This window comes from Phascolarctos cinereus, unplaced genomic scaffold (assembly GCF_003287225.1).
Source record: "Phascolarctos cinereus isolate Bilbo 61053 unplaced genomic scaffold, phaCin_HiC Scaffold_5;HRSCAF=322, whole genome shotgun sequence".
Taxonomy (NCBI): domain Eukaryota; kingdom Metazoa; phylum Chordata; class Mammalia; order Diprotodontia; family Phascolarctidae; genus Phascolarctos; species Phascolarctos cinereus.
The window spans coordinates 323,837,975-323,859,756 of record NW_027555958.1 but is presented as its reverse complement, the minus strand read 5'-3'; the positions used below and the strand labels follow the sequence as shown (position 1 = coordinate 323,859,756).

At 37.1% G+C, this 21,782-nt stretch overlaps 1 protein-coding gene across 2 annotated transcripts in view; it reads left to right on the top strand.

The window, feature by feature from the left end:
- ASH1L (ASH1 like histone lysine methyltransferase) overlaps positions 1–21,782 on the top strand; it is a 237,167-nt gene that overhangs the window by 43,045 nt on the left and 172,340 nt on the right. For both annotated transcript variants that reach the window (XM_020991583.2, XM_020991582.2), the window contains exon 2: positions 10,771–11,285. In XM_020991583.2, coding sequence (XP_020847242.1) covers positions 10,866–11,285 — 420 coding nt within the window. In that variant the 5' untranslated portion in view covers positions 10,771–10,865. The remainder of the gene's footprint in view (positions 1–10,770; positions 11,286–21,782) is intronic.

Sequence of the window (21,782 nt, the reverse complement as noted above, 5' to 3'; positions counted from 1 at the left end):
AGGCAAAAAACAGTCCTTGCCCTCAAGAAGCTTATGATCTAATGGAGGGGACAATATGCCAACATACATTCAAAGCAAGCTATATACAGGATAAATAGGAAATAATTGATAGAGGGAAGGTGCTGGAATTAAGAGGGTTAGCAAAGGCTTTCCTGTAGTGGCTGGGACTTTAGTTGGGACTTAAAAGAAGCCAGGAAGGTAAGTTGTCGGAGTAAGAGAAGGGGGAGCATTCCAGGCATGGGGGATAGCCAGAGAAAATGCCTAGAGGTGAGAGATGGAGTTTATTGTTTGTGGAACAGTGAAGAGTCTAGTGTCACTGGATTGAAGACTTTTGAGGATTAAGGTATAAGAAGACCGAAAGGGTAGGAATGGACTATTTATGAATGGCTTTGAATGACAAATAGAGCATTTTGTATATACTTCTGGAGGCAATAGGAAGCCACTAGAGTTTATTGGATGAGGATGGGCCTGCACTTTAGGACAATAATCACTTTAGTAGCTGAATGGAGAATGGATTAGAAGTAGAGTGAGACATGAAGCAGGCAGACCCACCAGCAGGCTATTGCAGTAATTAGTGTCAGGTGATCAGGGTCCACTCTAGAGTAGTGGGAGTATCAGAGAGGATGTATAGATTGTCATCTGCAGTATTAGTCAAGGTAAGTGTGAGGGAGTGCTTAGGAGAAAAAATAGTACGTTTTGTTTTATACATACTGAGTTTAAGATGTCTGCTGCACATCTAGTTTGAAATGTCTGAAAGGCAGTTGAACACGCAACATTGGAGGTCAGCAGAGATTGAGACAGGAAAAGTAGATTTCAGGGTCACCAGCATAGAGATGGCAGTTTAATCCATAGAAGCTGATGAGATGACCAAGTGAAAGCATTATAGAGGGAGAAGAGAAGAGGGCCCAGGACAGAAGCTTGAGGGAAACCTACAGTTAGATGGTGTGATCTGGATAATCTAGCAAAGGAGACAGAGAAGGAGCAGTCAGATAGGTAGGAGGAAAACCAATAGATAGTAGTGTCCCAAAAATCTAGAGAGAAGAGAGTATGAAAGATGTTTAAGGAGATTGAGGATTAAGAAAAGGCCATTGGATTTAGGAACTAAGTTTCAGTTGAATGATAATCTTATTAAATCTAGTAAACATGTATTAAGTGCCTACAATGTGCCAGGAACTGTGCTAAGCACTGGGGGTATAATTAATAATAAGATGAAAGATATTTCCTGCCCTCATGGAGTTTATTTTCTAATGGGAGGGGAGACAACACACAAAAAGAGGCAGGAAAGGTAGGGTAGGGTACACTAGGAGGTGTCCAGCATGGGGGCATCTTGTTTGGTGAAGTTGAAACCAGACAGAGCAGCAGATACAGAGTTGAGTGATTTGAGAGTTCAGTCTCTGCTCTCTATAAAGAAAGACATTGGGAGGAGTTTGGTAATCTACCTTCTAGCCCTCTGATCTGAGGGGGAAGAGTTTGAAGGAGATGGTTTCAGTTCAGGCTTGAGGTAGTCTCTAGGTGGTGAGATTAGAAGTGATGAGCTTGCCCTGGGAGAGGCATCTTGTTCCAGGAAGTTGAAGCCAGGTAGAGCAGCAAATGCAGAGTGGATGATAAGGTTGGAACCCTAATTGTAAGGGGTTAAGAAGAGATTGAGAGGAGAAAATGTAGAACGTATTGTAGATGGATTTTTCAAGGATTTTAGCTATAAATGGCAGAGGAGCAGTAAGATGATATTTAGCAGAGATAAAAGAAACTATTTTTTTTTAGGATAGGGAGACATGGGAATGTTTGTAGGCAATAGGAAATAAGCCAGTAAAAGAGAGATTGAAAATAAGTGAAAGAGTGGGAATGATAGAGTGGGTAGTCTGTTGGAGGAGATAGGATGGAATGAGATCACTTGAAGAAGTAAAGAGGGTAGCCTTTGTAGGAAATATAAGATCCTCAGTTTTTTCTGTGAAACATGAGGCAAGGTTCTCAGCTGAGAGAATGGAGGGAGGAGGAGCCCTGGGAAGTGTGAAGAGGGACAAAAAGGTTTGAAAGAGCCACTATGGAGAAGGGGATAATGAGTTGATAAAGGAGGTATTGTAGGATTGACTGGCAGCAGTGATGGCTCAGTTGAGATTATGTAACATAAATTTGTAGTGGATTCAGTCAGAACAGTTGTGTGATTTTTTTCAGCTGCACTTGTATAGACGACAAATGGTGGGAGTGATCCAAGGCTGAGGCTTGGCTGGGTGTAATTATAGATGTGATAAGTGGACTAAAAATAAAAGGACAGTGTAGAGTTGAATTGGTTCCCCAGGGAGTCAGTATGGGGAAAAGAGGAGAGAGTGGCTAGTATAAGGGCGATAGCCTGGGAGAAAATTGAGAGGTCGAGGAATTGGAGGTCATTGTGCAGATGAAGAATATGGTTTGGTAAGAGAAGGTAGAAGAGTAGGTGAAAAGCTAGTCACTTGGATGTGAAGGGTATTTCTAGGTCTGAGAATGGGTGGAGGGTGCCACTCTTCTTTTTTTAAAATTATGTTATTTTCAACTCACAGAACAAAACACACGTTTCCATAATCCAGTGCAATAAAAACAATGGTTGCACATGAAAATGCAAGCTCAAGTCTTCTGACTCCAAGTCTCATGCTATGCTCTTTTTAAAAAATTTTTATTGATTTATTTTTAGTTTTCAATGTTCATTTCCATAAAGTTTTGAGTTCTACATTTTCTCCCCTTCCCCCCCCAAGACGGCATGCATTCTGAATACCCCTTCTCCTAATCTGACTTTCCTTCTATCACCTCCCCCTAATTCCCTCCCCATCACCTTCCCCTTCTATTTTCCTGTAGGGCAGGATAGATTTCTTTACCCCATTGCCTGTATGTTTTATTTCCCAGTTGCATGTAAAAACAATTTTTAACATTTATTTTTAAAGCTTTGGGTTCCAATTCTCTCCCTCCCTCCCTCCCCACCCACCCTCATTGAGATGGCAAGCAACTTGATGCAGGCATATGTAGTCATGCAAAACACTTCCATAGTAGTCATGTTGTGAAAAACTAACTATATTTCCCTTCATCCTATCCCTTCCCTGTTTATTCTGTTCTCTCTTTTGACCTTATCCCTCCTCAGAAATGTTTGCTTCTGATTACCCTCTCCTCCAAACTGCCCTCCGCTCTATCATCCCCACTGCTCCCTTATCCCCTTTCCCTCTACCTGTAGGGTAAGATACATTTCCTTACCCAATTGAATGTGTATGTTATTCCCTCCTTAAGCCAAATCCGATGAGAATAAGATTCAGTCATTCCTTCTCACTGTCTCCCACTTCCCCTCCACTGTAAAAGCTTTTTCCTCTCTGTTTTATGTGGAATAATTTACCCCATTCTACCTCTCCCCTTTCTCCTTCTCCCATTATAATCCTCTCTCACCCCTCAGTTTTATTTTTTAGATAACACCCTTTCATCTTCAACTCGCCCTGTGCCCTCTGTCTTTCTATCTTTCTCTCTGTCTGTCTATCTTTCTCTCTGTCTATCTATACATATATTTTTTCCCCTCCAGCTACTCTAATACTGACAAAGGTCTCATGAATTACAAATACCATCTTTCCATCTAGGAATGTAAACAGTTCAACTTAATAAGTCTGTTAAGATTTCTCTTTCCTGTTTACCTTTTCATGCTTCTCTTGAGTCTTGTATTTGAAAGTCAAATTTTCTATTAAGTTCTGTTTTTTTCATCAAGAATGCTTGAAAGTCCTTTATTTTACTGAATATCCATTTTTTCCCCTGAAGGATTATGCTCAGTTTTGCTGCGTAGGTGATCTCCTTTGCCCTCTGGAATATCATATTCCAAGCCCTCCGAGGTCCCTTAATGTGGAAGCTGCTAAATCTTGTGTTATCCTGATTTTGTTTCCACAATACTTGAGTTGTTTCTTTCTGGCTGCTTGCAATATTTTCTCCTTGACCTGGCAACTCTGGAATTTGGCTACAATATTCCTAAGGTTTTCCTTTGGGGATCTCTTTCATGAGGTGATCGGTGGATTCTTTCCATTTCTATTTTACCAGTGAACTCTGGTTCTAGAGTATCAGGGAAATTTTCCTTGGTAATTTCTTGAAATGTGATGTCTAGGCTCTTTTTTTGATCATGGCTTTCAGGTAGTCCAATAATTTTTAAATTATCTCTCCTGGATCTATTTTCTAGGTCAATTGTTTTTCCAGTGAGATATTTCACATTGTCTTCTATTTTTTCATTCTTTTGGTTTTGTTTTATAATTTCTTGATTTCTCATAAAGTTGTTAGCCTACATTTGCTCCATTCCAATTTTTTTTTAACTAGGCAATGGAGTTAAGTGACTGGCCCAGGGTCACACAGCTAGTAAGTGTTAGGTGTCTGAGGCCAGATTTGAACTCAGGTTCTCCTGAATCCAGGGCCTGTGCTCTATCCACTGTACCACCCAGGTGCCCCCTCCATTCTAATTTTTAAGGACTTATTTTCTTCAGCGAGCTTTTGGATCCCATTTTCCATTTGACCAGTTCTGCTTTTTGAGGCATTCTCCTCATTGGCTTTTTGGACCTCTTTTGCCATTTGGATTAGTCTATTTTTTAAGCTGTTATTTTCTTCAGTATATTTTTGGGTTTCCTTTAGCAAGCTGTTGACCTGTTTTTCATGATTTTTTTGCATCCCTCTCATTTCTCTTCCCAATTTTTCTTCTTCTCTTACTTGCTTTTCAGAATTCTTTTTGAGCTCTTCCATGGCCTGAAACCAATTCATATTTTTCTTGGAGGCTTTGGATGTAGGAGCTTTGACTTTGTTGTCTTCTTCTGGTTGTATGTTTTGATCTTCTTTGTCACCAAAGTAAGGTTCTGCATTGTAAGTTTTTTTTCTGCTTTTTGCTCATGTTCCCAACCAGTTACTTGAGTTATAAATTCTGTTAAGGTAAGGTTCTGCTTCCAGTGTGGAGGGTGTACTGTCCCAAGCTTCAGGGGTTTTGTGCAGCTGTTTTCAGAGATACTTCTAAGGACTTATAAATTTTCTGTTCTTCCAAGGTGGTATGATCAAAGGAGAGGTGTTTACTCATTTCCTGGCCTGTGCTTTAGCCTATGAGTGATCATAAGCACTCTTTTCTGCCTTGTAACTGTGAGGAGGATTCTCTCTCCACTGCCACTACAAGCTCTACCATGCCAGCACTCCTTCTTGTCCTAGGACCACCACCCAGAAATGCGACCCAGATCCAAGCATGGACAAAGCAAGAGAATCCTGCCTTAGTGCCAGCAAAGAGATCCCTGCAGTCCCCCTCTGATCAGCCACTCGATACCCCCCTCCGTCTGTGGGCCAAGAGCCCTGGAGGCAGCCGCAGCCCCAGGGCTGCACCAGGACTGGGGCTGGACCAAGCTCCTCTCTTAACCATGGTCACAGATCTTCCCTACTCAACTTCTAAGTTGTTTTTGGTGTTTGTGGGTTGAGAAGTCTGGAAAACCCGACAGTTCCCCTTGATTCAGTCCCTTGAGGTCTGCTCCAGGTTCACTGAGACCCCGTCTTGGTTTGTGCAGCCCACATTGAACTGCGCTCCTCTACTAGCCTGGTGCAGTAGACCTTTCCAGTCAACCATCTAGGTTGTCTTGGGCTGGAAATTTGTTTCACTCAGTGTTTTTGTGGGTTCTGATGCTCTAGAATTTGTTTGAGCCATTTTTCACAGGTATTTGGAGGGGTTTGGGAGAGGGCTTAAGCAAGTCACTGCTTTTACTCTACCAACTTGGCTCCAACTTGACAGGTGCAACTTGACAGGTGCAGTGGAGATAGGAGGGGCTGAAATCTAAGGGAAGTTTGCATTTTTTTGTACTAGACAGTCTTAACTTCCTTTTGACACTGTTGATTACTCTCTTCTTAATACTCTTTTCTCTCTAGATTTTTAGGACACCACTTTCTCCTCGTTCTCCTCCTACCTATCTGACCTCTCCTGAGACTCCTTTGCTGTATCCTCATCTCCGTCATGCTCACAAATCATGATTGTCCCTCAGTGCTCTGTTCTTTTCTCCATCTAAATACTACTTCATTTGGTGATCTCATTATTTCCCAAAGATTTAGTTATTATATCTATGCTGATGATTTCCAAATCTACCTATCCTGCCAAAGGGCCTCTCTACTGACCTCCAAACATATATCTCTTAACTGCCTTTCAGAACTCATTATCGTTCCCCCCAAAATCTTCTCAGTCAATCATTAAGCATTTATGAAGTGCTTGCTATATGCCCAATGCTGTACTAAGGATTCAAAGAAAAATCAATTAGTCTTTGCCCTCAAGGAGTTTATGTTCTAAACAACATATATGGATATTTACAAGATATGGATAAAGTGGATACAAGGCTAATTGAAACCTATATGCTGTCAAAGTGATGAATTAAAAATGGTCAGAATAAATACAATGTAATATTGCCTTTTTAAGTAGTTGATTAGCCTAAAATAGTAAGTATACATTACATAGTATACATACATTAAGAGTCTAAAATTTTAATCCATAATGTCTAAAAATATGTTGAAATGAAGATCTAGCCAACTTGAAGGGAGATAGTAATGTTTTATATCATATACGTCATGCACAGTGCCTTGCATATAGTAGATATTATTTGGTATCATAAGTTGAATTAGAAGGTACATTGATGATCAGCTACTTCAGTTCCTCATTTTATAGATGAGGACCTGAAATGTTGGAAAGGTAAAGTGATTTTTGACTTGCCTTCAACCACATGGAGAGTAAATAGCAGAGCAGAGATTCAGCCCATACTGTCTCTTTGTGTACATTTACGTGTGTATCATTGTACGTACATATGTAGTATCCTTTTTACCCTCTCTTTTAAAGGCTTATTTGATTGAATTGGGGGAGAGGGAACAGCTGAACATGAAAGCCATCTTCAAGTATTAGAAGAACTACCATGTCAAAAAGGTATTAAATTTATTCATTGTAGCAAAGACCCAATAGATGAGAACTACAAGGAGGCAGATCTTGGTTCATCACAAAGAACTTTCAATGAAAATTAGCATTAATTTTTTGTTATCTGCAGAACACTGTACCTAAGTGCTAGGCTTTAAGAGGTAAAAACAGTTTTAGCTGCCAAGGAACTTATATTTTATTCGGGGATGGTTGGGTAGGGTTATAGCATTTACCCAGATTAAGTAAACACTATATAGATATAGATACATATGATATGACTGTTGACAGATTTTTAATATGTGGCTATTGATAGGTTCTTTATATATATCAAGTAAAATCCAAGTAATTTCTGTGGAGAGCTTTAACAACTGGGATGGATGGAAATAGGTCAGAAAAGACAGCCTTGAAGGGGAGCTAGGGATTATTAGAGGAGTACAAGAGGGATAGCATTCTAGCCAAGGGGTACGACTTGTGTGGATTAATAGAGCTGGTAGATGGAACATCCTGTTTGAAATAGAGCGCATATAAGGAATGATAATCTGATATCAACCTATAATGATAATTTGGAACTAGATTATAAAGAGTTAAAAATCTCAGCGGCAGCATATTTATATTTTATCTTAGAGTAGTAGTTCAGACTTGGGGTCCACAAGCTTTTTGTTTGTTTTAGTATTTGGTAATTGTATTTCAGTAAAATTAGTTCTCTTTTTAGTAGTATGTATTTTATTTTATGCATTTAAAAATATTCTGATAAGGGGTTCATTGGCTTCATAACATTGCCCATGGGGATGATGGAAAAAAAAAAGCTGTAAGAACCCTTGTCTTAGAGCCAAATATGAGCTATTAGAAATCAATGAGTGGGATGACATAGTCTGTACTTTAGGAATATCAGTTTGACAGCTCTGTGGGGAATTAGAGATTGGAGTAAGGAGAGACTAGAAGCAGGAAAATCACTTAAGTTTTTCAGGTGAAAGGTGATGAAAGCCTGAACTTGGGTGATGAATGGAGAGAAAGGGACTGATTTTGAGAGGAGTTATGGAGGTAACAGTAAAGCTTGCAAACTGATTTGATATAGAAAGTGAGAAGCTGAGGATGACCCTAAGGTTGAAAACCTACAAAATTTAAAATGGGATAGGGGAGATTTGAGGGGAAAGCTAATTAGTTCTGTTTTGGATGTGTTGAGTTTGAGATGATGGTGAAAGTGTCCAGCACACAGTTGATGTGGAATTCTAGCTCTCATAAAGAGAAAATGGGGATGATGATATCTGACAATCATAATTGTCTGAAAATAGACTGAACTGCTTCATGAGTTTAGTGAGTAATAAAGGTTGGACTAAATTGCTTTTAAGGGTCTTTTCCAGCTATGAGATTTGAGTTTTTGAGAAATTTGAGATGTAAAGCAGTCAGTCAACAACCTTGCATGGACATTTGTATGTGTCTGTATATTTATACAGCACTGATATATACTCATTACTGATACTAGATACTGTAGAGGAGCAGTTTTCAACCTTTTTGAGCTCCTATACATCTTAAATTATTGAGTTCCCTCCAAAGAGCCTTTGTTTGTATTGGTTATATCTATTGATATTTACCATGTTAGAAATGAAAACGTGTTGTTATTATAAAACAATTTTTAGCCCCAAGGACCTCTTGAAAGGGTCTCAGGGACCCCCAGGGTCCTCAGGTCGCACTAGGAAAAACACCTTTATAGAAGATACAAAAGGAATATGAGCAATGATCTCTACCATCTAGAAACCTATTACGTAACTAGGGAGACAATAAAGAAACAATTAGAGAAAATATTTTGTTAAATCCTGGCAATAAAGGCAAAAAATAAGTTCAGAAAAGGGAGAAATCAGAATGGGCTATAATAGCTGAAGAAGACTTTACAAAAGAATTGGGATTTAGAGGACATGGAAGGGGAAGGAGATAGCCAGCCTCAGCCAAAGCAGTAATGTATATAGATAGCATATATGGGGGACTGTTATGCCTGCCTAAATATTAAAGTATATGTCAGGTTATAGTGGGAATAAAATCCTACCTCTGGCATTTTTTCCTCTGTGACCTTTGTACAAGTCACTTAACAAAATGAGGGGGTTATTCTAGGTGACCTTTGAGATCCCTTACTGCTTTAGTGTTATGCTTCTGTAAACTGAAGTTGAATTAGGATGGGTCTTAGACTAGGGGTGGGGAACCTGCTGCCTTGAGGCCACATGTGGCCTTCTAGGTCCTTGGGTGTGGCCTTTTGACTGAGTCCCAAGTTTTACAGAACAAATCCTTTTATTAAGGGGATTTGTTTTGTGAAGTTTGGATTCAGTCAGAGGGCAGCACTTCAAAACCTAGAGGGACTACATGTGGCGTCAAGGCTGTGGGTTCCCCAGCCCTTATTAGACTGTTTTAAGACCACATCTGAGTTTAGATTTGATGTTTTAGGACAGTGGTGTCAAGTTTGAATGGAAACAGGAGCCACTTATCCAACTATAAGGATCCGTGTGGGAAACATATTGACTTAGCTTAAAAATATAACATTAACTACATTTTGTTGCATTTTTATTTAGTAAATTTTTTTTCCCAATTACATTTTAATCTGGTATGGGCTACCTTTGTTGGGCCTATGTTTAATACCTGTTGTAGGAAGCATGTAGGCCCTTTGTCAAAGGAGTGACATAATATGATGATGAAAGTCATATTTAAGAAAGATTATTCTGCCACTAGTATGCAAATAGGTTGGAGGTAAAAGAGATTAATGATATTGATGAACATGTATTGTTTATGATCTATTTTGTACATATATACGTATGCATACACACACACACAAAATTCTTCATTTGAATGTAAGCTTCTAGAGGGCAGGGATTATTTTACTTTTGTATTTGTACATCCAGTACCCAGCATGGAGCCTGACATATAGGAGGTACTTAGTAAATAGCTGTTGATTTGTTGACTGATTGCTTAACTGTCATAGTACTTTGTGTCTCTTGTGTACTTGTTACAATCCAGGTAGTTTGTGTTAGTGGATAGAGTGATGGCCTTGAAAACGTAATACAAATTATATACAAATAAGATCTATACTGGATAAATTGGAATTTATCATGGATAGAAGGCTCTAGATCAGCACACCTCAAAATGTGGTCCGGGGGTCCTTCAGGGTCCCTGTTACTCTTTTGTAGGGGTTCTTGAGGTTAAAACTTTTCATAATAATACTAATTTGTTTTAATTTCTAACATGGTAAATATTGATAAATATAACCCACATAAGAAAAAGCTCTTTGGAGAGTCCTCAATTTTAAGAGTATAAAGAGGTCCTGCGATGAAATAGTTTGAGAATTGTTTGAGTACAGTATCTGTCATAGTAATGTGTCTGTAATAGTTCTGTATATCTATCTACATAAATGTCCACTTGTTCTGTTGTAGGCAGATCTCTGATAACTGCAAGTGGCTATTAATGTGTTTATTGAGTGACATATCTAGGAATAGAAGACTCCTTAAAAGTGTATTTTTTCCCCTGTGTTTTAAAAATACTTTTGATGAGAAAAGAATCTTAACGTTGATGATTATTTGCACAAAGCTTCTGACTGATCATTTTAGAATTCCTACTAGCTGATTTTAAGATCCAGAAATAACTACTTGCCATTAACTAGAGAGTTTAAACTTTAAAGTTAGGAGAACATTGGCAGTTTTGATATTCATTTTTAAAGACCTAAGCCTTTGCAATTTAGGCTACTGAAAAACCAGTATTTAAAAAACTTGATTAACTAAAATTGTGGCAAATGTATTTATAGATGTCTGTTTGGGGAAAATGTTTCATGGCCTTTTCTGAAGGGAAAAAAAAATTTTTTTTCCTCTAATTTTTTTGTTCTGTTTGTCCTACAGAGATGCTGGTTGCAAGTTTTGGAGAACAGCCATTTCTGTTTAATACAGCTTTGTAAATCTTCCACAAGATTCCTTGGAAATAGCGTGCACTTGTGATGGACCATAGGAATACTGCTATGTTAGGAGTAGGTTCCGACTCCGAAGGATTTTCAAGAAAGAGTCCCTCTGCCGTCAACACTGGAACACTGGTTAGTAAGAGAGAAGTGGAACTAGAGAATAGCACTAAGGAGGAAGAGGACCTTTGGAGGCGGAATCGGGACAGAAATATTGAGACAGGGAAAAATGATGGTTTGACTGATGCACAGCAACAGTTTTCCGTGAAAGAAACAAACTTTTCAGAGGGAAACTTGAAGTTGAAAATTGGCCTTCAGGCTAAGAGAACTAAAAAGCCTCCTAAAAACTTGGAGAACTATGTGTGTCGACCTGCCATAAAAACAAGCATTAAGCATCCAAGGAAAGCACTGAAAAGTGGGAAGATGACAGATGAAAAAAATGAACTTTGCCCTTCAAAACGAGTAAGTAGGATTCTTCAGATTTGAATTTCTTGTCTCCAGTATTAATCTGTGAATTTGTCTATTGATTCCTATTAAACCACATATTCTGTATGTTAAGGAAAACATCTGAAGTCCATTAATTTTATACAGTTCTCAGGCAGTATTAAGCAGTGTGTGTTGAAGAGCGTGGCATTATGAAAAGTATTAAAGATTTGGGAATTAGCATGTATGTGTGTGGTGTATTGTATATAGATATATAAATGTGTACATCCTATATGATTGTGGCAGATATTTAGGCAAAGTACTCAGAGTTCCTTCCATTCTTTTTCTGTGCTTATGAATGGGATCAAATAATGTTTCATTTCACATGTTTTCTGTTTTAGACCATATTGGAAATATATATACCCCCACATTGCAAAACAACATGTATGTTACACATTGGAAGAGGGGGAAAAAGTATTTTTAACATTTGAACTGAAATCTTAACCTTACTGACTGATTTTGTGACATGCCTAGATTTTACTCTTAGAGTAAGGTTGATATATTCTGCTCTTTTTTATATTATCTAGTATTTTAGACTTATACAGAATGCTTAGTATAATAAAAACTGTTAGTATTATCAATAGTTATTTAGTAACACGAGAATAGTAAAATATCCTTTATGTGGAGGGTAGGAATGGACATCTAGTCTTAAAATAATAGCATTTATATAGCATTTTAAATTTTACAAAGTGCTTTAAAATATTGTTTTTTCCTCACAACTTGGAAGATAGAAGCTATGTTATTACCCCCATTTTACAGATGGAGGAACTAAGGCACAGAGAAATAAATTGACTTGCCCCATATCACACAACTAACTAGTGTTTGAGGTTGGATTTGAATTGAAGTCTTCCTTTCTCTAGGTCCAGCACTCTATCTGAGTGATGTAGCGGCCTATTTTCATAATTGTTTTATAGATGCTTATAACCATGCTTTCTTTCCTTTGGCAGTCAACTAGCATACCTTCCCTAATCTTACTTTTTGTGGTATTAGGACTATATAGGATCTGATATGGTTTCATCTTGCACAGTGCCTTGCATAAGTTAGAAATGTAGTAGATATTTGACTTATTTTTTATTTTATTCATTCATTTATTTATTTTTATTTTTTATTTATTATTGAGGTTGCCAGTAGAATTGAGAACCAGGATAGGAGTTAGAAGAACTAGATTATGGTATCCTGCTTGGTCTTGGAGTCAGAAAGAACTGAGTTCAAAATGCCTAAAGCACTTTAATAGCTTTGTGACCCTGGGCAAGTCATTTAACCTCTCAGCCTGAGTTTTCTTATCTATAAAATGGAAGGGAAGTGGGGGGGGGGAAGCACTTACCTTGTAGGATTGTTATGAGGATGAAATGGGCTAACATGTGAAGTGTTTTGTAAACTTTAAAGCTCTTTGTAAAATTCTGGCTATCATCATCATCTTCATCATTTATTCTTTGACTCATTTTCCTCTTTCGTAAAGGGAGGATAATATGTCTTAGCCTGTGTCATTTGAAATATACTGAAGATAACTTGAAAGCTTTTAGAATGAAAGGAGGGTGATACTTAGATTTTTGTCTCCTTTGACATTTTGCGTCCAGGATTATTTCCAGATGAATATCCTGTTAAAAAGCCTAAGGGAAGGGGCAGCTAGGTGGCGTAGTGGATAAAGCTCCGGCCTTGGAGTCAGGAGGACCCGAGTTCAAATTCAGTCTCAGACACATGACACTAACTGTGTGACCTTGGGCAAGTCACTTAACCCTAATTGCCTCACCAAAAACAAACAAACAAAAAAAAGCCTAAGGGAAGAAGATTCATCTGTCTCTCTTGGTAACTTGTTCTGCTCTTTTGTAACCCCCTTCATTTATTTATTTATGTATTCATTCATTCATTTATTTATTTTTTGGTGAGGCAATTGGGGTTAAGTGACTTGCCCAGAGTCACACAGCTAAGTGAGTCTTATGTATCTGAGGCAGGATTTAAACTCAGGTCCTCTTGACTCCAGGGCTGGTGCTTTATCCACTGTGCCACCTAGCTACCCCTAACCCCCTTAATTTAGACAGCACAGAGGATATGGTTTTGTACCAAGAGTTTTCCCCTTTCAGGATTTCTTTTACTTTTTACTTGCTGTACAAGTAGTGTGTATCCAAAAACAAAAACAAACAACCCCAAACAACATGTCAGCTTGCATCTATAGGATGCCTTCTTTCCAATGGGAGGGTACTCATGTCTACAACAAAGTGATGGATTATTGTGTAGGTATGTTCTGATTTTGAAAATAACAGTTGTTTGTAGTATGATATTCTTAGAGTACTTTCTAAATCCATTCCTTATAGCTTGGTGTTACCTGTTAGAGTCGACAGCATGCCACCTTTGCAAAGGAGGTGCATTTTCTCATCTCTTCTTCAGGGCCACATTTGGTATTATAAAATTACACAGTAGATAATATGTCTTTCTAACAATAAGAAAGACTTTTTAAGATTTAAAAATTCATATATTTAATTGGATTGGTGGAATTTAAACCAGGGAAGGGTTAGGAAATTCTAAAAAAGTTAATTTGACAATTGTTTGACCCTACTGACCACTCCTATCCTTCATCTATATCTGAAAGAGTAGAGATGAGAAGTAATATTTACCTAGAAGACTTTTTGTCCTCAGGCACTTGACACTTACTAGCTGTGTGACCCTGGGCAAGTCACTTAACCCTGATTGCCTCACCAAAAAGCAAAAAAGAAAAGCCTGACACTATGATTTCTTTTATTCATTTATCTCTCTCAGGGTCATTTTTCTTGATTTCTGCATGGAACTCTTACATTTTTCTTTTCATTTTCTTTTCTCTGTCATTTCTTGCTTTATTTAAATGCTTCTGTTTAAGAGGAAAATCACATACTAGATGTAATATTGAATTCTCAGTAAATAAACTACTGAAAAACAAGAAATAGAAAAAGTATGAGGAAACATACTTTATCATACATGTTTATTATATATGTTTATTGCTGTATTTTTTTTTGGGGGGCAGTTGGGGTTAAGTGACTTGCCCAGGGTCACACAGCTAGTAAGTGTTTGGTCTGAGGTCGGATTTGAACTCAGGTACTTCTGACTTCAGGGCCGGTGCTGTATTCTCTGCGCCACCTAGCTGGCCCAATTGCTGTATTTTTCAAAATTGTAAAGCTTCATGAATAATTGTCTTTGAATAGATGCTAACAAAGGGATAGCAACTCTGTATCCTCAGATGCCCTCAGTGAGGGCTTAAGTAATGTTCTCAGCAGGAGATTTTGGGTATAGAAGAAAAGAGAATGAAAAAAAATAAAAGGCTAATTAATGAACTCTCAGCTGCTTCAGATAACCATACACTGGCTACATTCATGCACCAGGACACTGGAATAATAGCACCCTCCAATGGCAGTTTCTTAAATAGCACCTTACTGGTTTATAAGAGTTCCAGTTCTTTCAAAAGTAGCTTTTAACCAGGTACCCTTACCTTTACGTATAGATACTTAGCCTAATAGAAAACATTCATATGCAGTAAGGTTTTTTTCAGTGTCAATAAAACCAACATCTTATGTCATCAATTCCCCATGTTGATAATAACTGGTGAGGTGCCCTTGATAAATGATTGAAGTGTTTTCCCTCTTAGGCAAATGTCCAGAAGGCATGAGATTAGTAAAATAATCTGATTCTCATAGTTCTGTTCCTAGTTTGAAGACCCTATTTGGGTATAATTAAGACAATAAATAAATGGAAAAATGTAAATTTCTAGAGATTGTAAATATATGAGACTACAACAATTGTTTTAGGAAGTAGAACTTTTCATGTGTTGGAGATGTTAGTACAGCCAGATTCTTAATTTTGGGATTTTAAAAAGATGGAAAACCAAATTCAGAGTAGTTTTGCTGAAACACTGTTTGTAGTGATTTTGATCGCAAGCAGTTTATGCATAATGTAGTATTGTTTATCCTCTGAAGAAATAGAGCTTTTTGTGAAAAGGCGATTGTAAAATACAGTAAACTGTGTTAAAAAGCTCACAGTCAGGAAACGGAATATTCTGGTTTATAATAAGAGAGTTGCCATAAAATACCATACGTAGATTACCAGTTTTGGAGAATAATGGTATTATAAAATATTAAAATTAATACAGAACAGAATAAAGTTATACAGAATTTTATGTTTGATTTAGAAAGCTTTTCAGGCTCTTTGTAAGAGTTTTTAGTATCAACTTTATGGATGTTGAATTATACATGTGTGAAAGTTAGTAAAGTTTTCTATTGAATATGTGCCAGATAACAGAATTTATGGTACCGTCAAAATCTAATGTGAGTTAAAGATTTTTAGTCAATATACTTTAGCTTCTAAATGAAAGCAATTTCCTTTGTCACCATCTTGATTGGTAAATGTTTGAAATACCAGCATTTCTAAACTCACATTATTTAGGTACTAGAATAGGATTAAAATTAATAACTTGAATTGTTGATATTTATAATGCAGAATCAGAGTGTAGTTTAGTTTGACTGGAGTATAGACTACATATAGGAGAAGATAGTGTAGTGTCAGATTGTAGAGACTGTTAATATCAAGAAGAGGGTTTGAATTTTACTTGGGAAGGTAGCAGGTAACATTGAAGACTTTTGAATTGAGGCATGATGTGACTAGATTTATATATAAAAATACTGATCTGGCATCAGAATAAAGGATAGATGTGAGGGGTTAGAGAATTAAGCTGAAAAAATTTATTAGGAGGTTACCTTACTAGTCCAGGTGTGTGGTAATAAGTGCTTTGTATTAGATAGTGGCAGTGGGAATAGAGAGAGTTGAATGTCAGACATTGTAGAAATATAATTGACATGACATAGTAATTGATTGGATATGAAGGACAAGAGGTAAAAGGAAAGGTCAAAGATAACACTCTGGTTTAAAAAATGAAAGACTTAGTTGAATGATGATGCCACTCACAGAGAAATAGTGAAATCAGGAAGACCTTGGATTGGTTGAATTTAAGGCGTCAACCTGTGCATGCCCTTTGACTCAGCAAAACTACTAGCAGGCCTGTACCCCAGAGAAAGGAAAAGGAACTGATAGATACCAAAATATTCATAGCAGCTCTTTTTGTGGTGACAAAGAACTTGACATCAAGAAGACGGCCATAAATTGGGGAATGGCTGGACAAATTATGGTATATTAATGTAGTGGCATATAATTGTGTTATAAAAAGTGGTAAAGGGGATGCTTTCGGAGAAACTGGTGAGACTTATATGAACTGATAGAGAATTAAAGTGAGCAGAATCAGGACAAAAATTGATCAAGTGACAATATTGTAAAACGTGACAAGCAAATGTAAAAGATATAGGAAAGATATATGTATATATAATGGTACTTGAATGATATCTTAAAGAGAGATATTCGTTGAAGCATAAATGAGAAGGAAATGCATCCCAGGTCTGAGTGACAGCCTCAGGAAAAAGCACTGAGACAGAGATGGACTGTTGGATATGAGTATCAGAGAGAAGTACTGTCTGGTTGGATTGAAGATTGTGAGAGGAGGAGTAATGTCCAATAAGTCATTAAAAGTAGGTTGGAGCCAGGTTGTGATGGGCTTTAAAAAAAATGAATGAATGAATTTATATTTGATTGTAGAGACAGTAGGGAGCCATTAGAATTGTAGAGTTGACTGAGGAGAGGAGTGACAGGGTCATATCTATGTTTAAAGAAAATCACTGGCATCAGTGTGTTGAATGTACTGGAGTAGTACAAGACAAATTAGAAGGCTGTTTCATTAGTTCAGGTGAAGGGTGATAAAGACCAGAACTAAGGTGGTAACTGTGGGAGTAAAGAGAAGAGGTCAAATGTAAGGAATGTTGTGGAGATAAAAATGGTGAGATCTGACAACTGGTTGGGTGCTTGAACTGATGCAGAGTAAGGAGTCCAGGATAATCCCAAACGGGGAGAATGCTCTTAGGTCAAACATTCTATGTTCTACTGTGTGATGGTGGTAGAGGGATAGCCTGAAAGTGACACTGGCAAGCAGGGAGTATCCGTCTGCCCCCCACCTTTATCCTTATTAGGTTGGAGCTGCTGTAGGTTACCCTCTGTATTCTCTCAGTTCAGTTTTGCAGTTATTTGACAAAGATGACAGGTAGCACACGCTAGGTAAAGTATTTGCTGAGCTGAGTGATCTGCTTCATAGGCAGTGGAATCTTCTTAGGTCCTTAAAGAGATACCCAAAATGGGGGATAAAGGCTAATGTGCCCCAACGTTCCCTGAAGTGATTTAGCAGGGACTGCTAAAAAATCAAGTAACCCTCTTATGGACCTACATAATCCATAGGGATTTTTGTTGAAATCAAATATATCTGTATTCTTCAGGGCCCTAGTTCAGACCTTTATCACCTCTCACCTGGACCTGTTCCTTCTTGGACTTACCATATCCTTTTTTTTCCACCACTTTTTATTTTTGAGTCACAAATTATCTCCCTTCCTCAGTCTTCTCCCTTACCCACTAAGAAGTTACGAAATACAATACCCATTTTGTGTGTGTGTGTGTGTGTGTGTGTGTGTGTGTGTGTGTGCTGTTGTCATCATGCAAAACACTTTCACATTAGCCATGCTTCAAAAGAAAGTGAAAATAAAGTGAAAAACATGCTTCAGAGTTCATTTTTTCTCTCTTTGGAGGTGAATAGCATTTTTCATTGTGGGTCCTTTGAAATTGTGGTAGATCATTGTAATGATCAGTCTTTCACAATTGATTATCATTATAATATTGTTGTTACTGTACACAGTATTTTCCTGTTTCTACTCCCATCCCTTTGCATCAATTCATGTTAAGTCCTCCCAGGTTTTTTTTGAAGCTGTCCCCTTCATCATTTCTTATAGCATAATGATATTCCATCACAATCATATACTGCAACTTGTTCATCCATTCTGATTTCCAATTCTTTGACACCACAAATAGAACTGCTGTTAATATTTTTGTACACATAGGTCCTTTCTCTTTTTCTTTGATCTCTTCAGCTTAGAGACCTAGTAGAGATGGTAAGCACAATTTTATAGCCTTTTGGGCATAGTTCCAAATTGTTCTCCAGACTGATTGGACCAGTTTGTAATTCTACCAACAATGTGTTAGTGTCCCAGTTTTCCCACATAACTTCCAGCATTTATCATTTTCTTTTTTCGTCATATTGCCTAATCTGATAGGTATGAGGTAATATCTCAGAGTTGTTTTAATTTACATTTCTCTAATTATTAGTTATTTAAAGCATTTTTTACATGGCTATTGATAGCTTTGATTTCTTTATCTGAAAACTGCCTGTTCATATCCTTTGACTGTTTATCAATTGGTGAATGAATGTCTCTTATTTTTAGAAATTTGACTCCATTTCCTGTGTATTTGAGAACTGAGACCTTTATCAGAAAAACTTGCTGTAGAATTTCCCCCCCAGTTTCCCAGCTTTTCTTCTGATTTTGACTCTGTTGGTTTTGTTTGTACAAAACCTTTTTAATTTCATGTAATCAAAATTATACATTTTACCTTCCATGATCTTCTTTGTCTCTTGTTTGGTCATAAACTCTTCCCTTATCCATAGATCTGACAGGTAATTTTTCCTGTGCTCCCCTAATTTGTTTATGATATCGCTATTTCCGTCTAAACTGTGTATGTATTTTGACCTTATCTTTGGTATTTGGTGTGAGGTATTGTTGGTCTCTGCCTAGTTTCTGCCAGACTACTTTCAGGTTTTCACAGCTGTTTTTGTTGCATGGTAAATTTTAGTTTGAATCTTTAGGTTTATTCAATACCAGCTTAATGTGGTCATTTACTTCTGTATCGTATGCCTAATCTATTCCATTTATCAACCACTGTTTCTTAATCTAGTTCCTGGTAGTTGGTGATTACTACTTTGTAGTGTACTTTGAGATCTAGTACTGCTCGGCTGTCTTCCTTTATTTATTTATTTTTTCATTGACTCCCTTGATATTTTTGAACTTTTTTTTCCTCCAAATGAATTTTGTTTTCTTTTTCTAGTTCTGTAAAATAATTCTTTGGTAGTTTGATTGGTATGCCACTGAATAAGTAAATGAATTTAGATAATACTGTCATTTTTATTCTGTTGGCTTTACCTGCACATGACAATGTTTCTCCAGTTGTTTAGATCTGTATTTGTGTGAAATGTGTTTTGTAATTGTTTTCATATAATTCCTGAGTTTGTCTTAGCAGGTAGACTCCCAAGTATTTTATATTGTCTATAGTTATTTTAGGTAGAATTCACTTTCTATCTCTTCCTGCTGAGTTTTATCAGTAATATATGTGGAAATACTGATGATTTATGTAAGTTTATTTTGTGTCCTGCAATTACTAAAATTGTTAATTCTTTCTGCTAGTTTTTTTAGTTTCTTTTGGGTTCTCTTAAGTATACTATAATATCAGCAAAAAAAAGTGTGATAGTTTTGTTTCCTGTTGCCTATTCTTATTCCTTCAATTTCTTTTTCTTGTCTTTTTGCTATAGCTAGCATTTGTAGTATAATATTGAATAATAGTGGTGATTATGGACATCTATCCATCAATCATGATCTTATTGGAAAAGCTTCTAGTTTATCCCTATTAGAGATAATGCTGCTCTTGGTTTTAGAGAAAAGCTTCATTTATTCCTATACTTTCTAGTGTTTTTAGTAAGAATAGGTGTTGTATTTTGCCAAAAGCATTTTCTTTTTTTTTAATTTTTGTGTTTGTTATTGATGTGGTCAATTATGTGTATAGTTTTCCTTATATTGAACTAGCCTTGCATTTCTGATATAAATCCAGTGTGATCATAGTTTATGATCTTTGTGATTTATCTCTGTAGTCTCCTTGCTTGTAGTTTATTTAAAATTTTTTCATCAATATCCATTAGGGAATTTTCCCTCTTTCTAATCCATCCTCCTTATAAGTGAACAATAAACATTTATTACTAGTAGTTAGCATTTATATAGCATTTTAAAATTTGCAAAATACTTTATTTAAATTATCTCACTTGGTGCTCATTGCCACTCTGGGAAGTAGGTGCTATTAGTATCCCCATTTTATAGATGACAGAATTGAGACAGACAAATGAAGTGACTTGCCCAGGGTTACACAACTAGTAAGTGTCTGAGGCAGGATTTGAACTCAGGTCTTCAGTTTCCAAGTGTAGCACTGTATCCACTGCACCACTTAGCTTACTTAGGTAGCTTACTACTAAGCCTACATATTAAGTACTTACTGTATAGCAAGCCCAAAACAGAGAAAAGCAGAAATAGTCCCTGCTCTCCAGGAGGTCACATTCCAATGGCAACAACTATGTACAAAAATATATATGAACAGAATATATTGGAGTTTATCTCAATGTAAAGCTCTAGAGAAGTGGTTCTCAAAAGTGTGGTTCTAAGTTTCCTAGGGATCCCTGAGACCCTTTTTGGGGTTTGAGATGTCAGAACTATTTTTGGAATAATAATATGACATTTAAATTTCTAATAAACTGAGTATCAAAATAGATATAATCCACATAAACAAAAGTTCTTTATCCAATCCTCAGTAATTTTTAAGAGGGTAAAGGAATCCTGGATTCATAAAGTGTGAGAACTTCTGCTTTAGAATATATGTCAGGAAGGGTTTCTTTCTGAAGGTGTGATTTTAGCTGAGACTTGAAAGAAGCCAGGAAAACTAAGACGCAGATCTGAGAAGGGAGACCATTCTAGGCAAGGGGAGCATGCCAATGAAATGCATAGTGTCAGGAGATGGGGTGTCTTTTTCAAGGAATTACTTAGGAGGCCAGTGTCACTTATCGTAGAGTGAAGGGGAGATTTATTTTTGAGAAGACTGGAAATGAAGGAAGAGGCTAGATTGTGAAGAACTTTATGTTTGGTCCTGTAGGTTATTGATTTAGGGGTGGGACCCACGTTTTAGGAAGATAATACTTTTATATTTGAGTGGAAGATGAACTGGAGTAGGGAGACACTTGAGGTAGAGAGACCAGTCAGAAAGCTGTTGCAGTAATCTATGTAAGAGTTGACGAGATCTTGTACCAGAGCTGTGACAGTATCAGAGGAGAAATGTATAGAAGAGATGTCCTGAAGGTAAAAATTGACAGGACTTGGGAACAGATTGGATATTGGTCCGGGAATGGAGTGGAGGTGGAGATGAGAGAATTGAGGATGAGACCTATGTTCTGAGCTTGGATGATAGTGGGTATGGTCATTTGCCCAAGAATAACAGGAAAGTTAGGAAGAGGTGAGCGTTTTGGAGAAAAGAAAGAGTTCAGTTTTGGACATGTTGAATTTAAGGTACATAACTGTTTCCAAAATAATCTTTCCAACACACAAGTATGACCATATTACTTAAAAGAATCTTCGGTGGTTTTCTATTGCTTTTAACATAAAACTCTTTTTAGTCTGGCTCCAGCTCATGTTTCCAGATTTATTTCTTGTTATTCTACTTTAGTCTAGCCTAACAGCTCTACTTGGTTTTTCCCAAATTCAGTATTTCTTACTCTCTGCA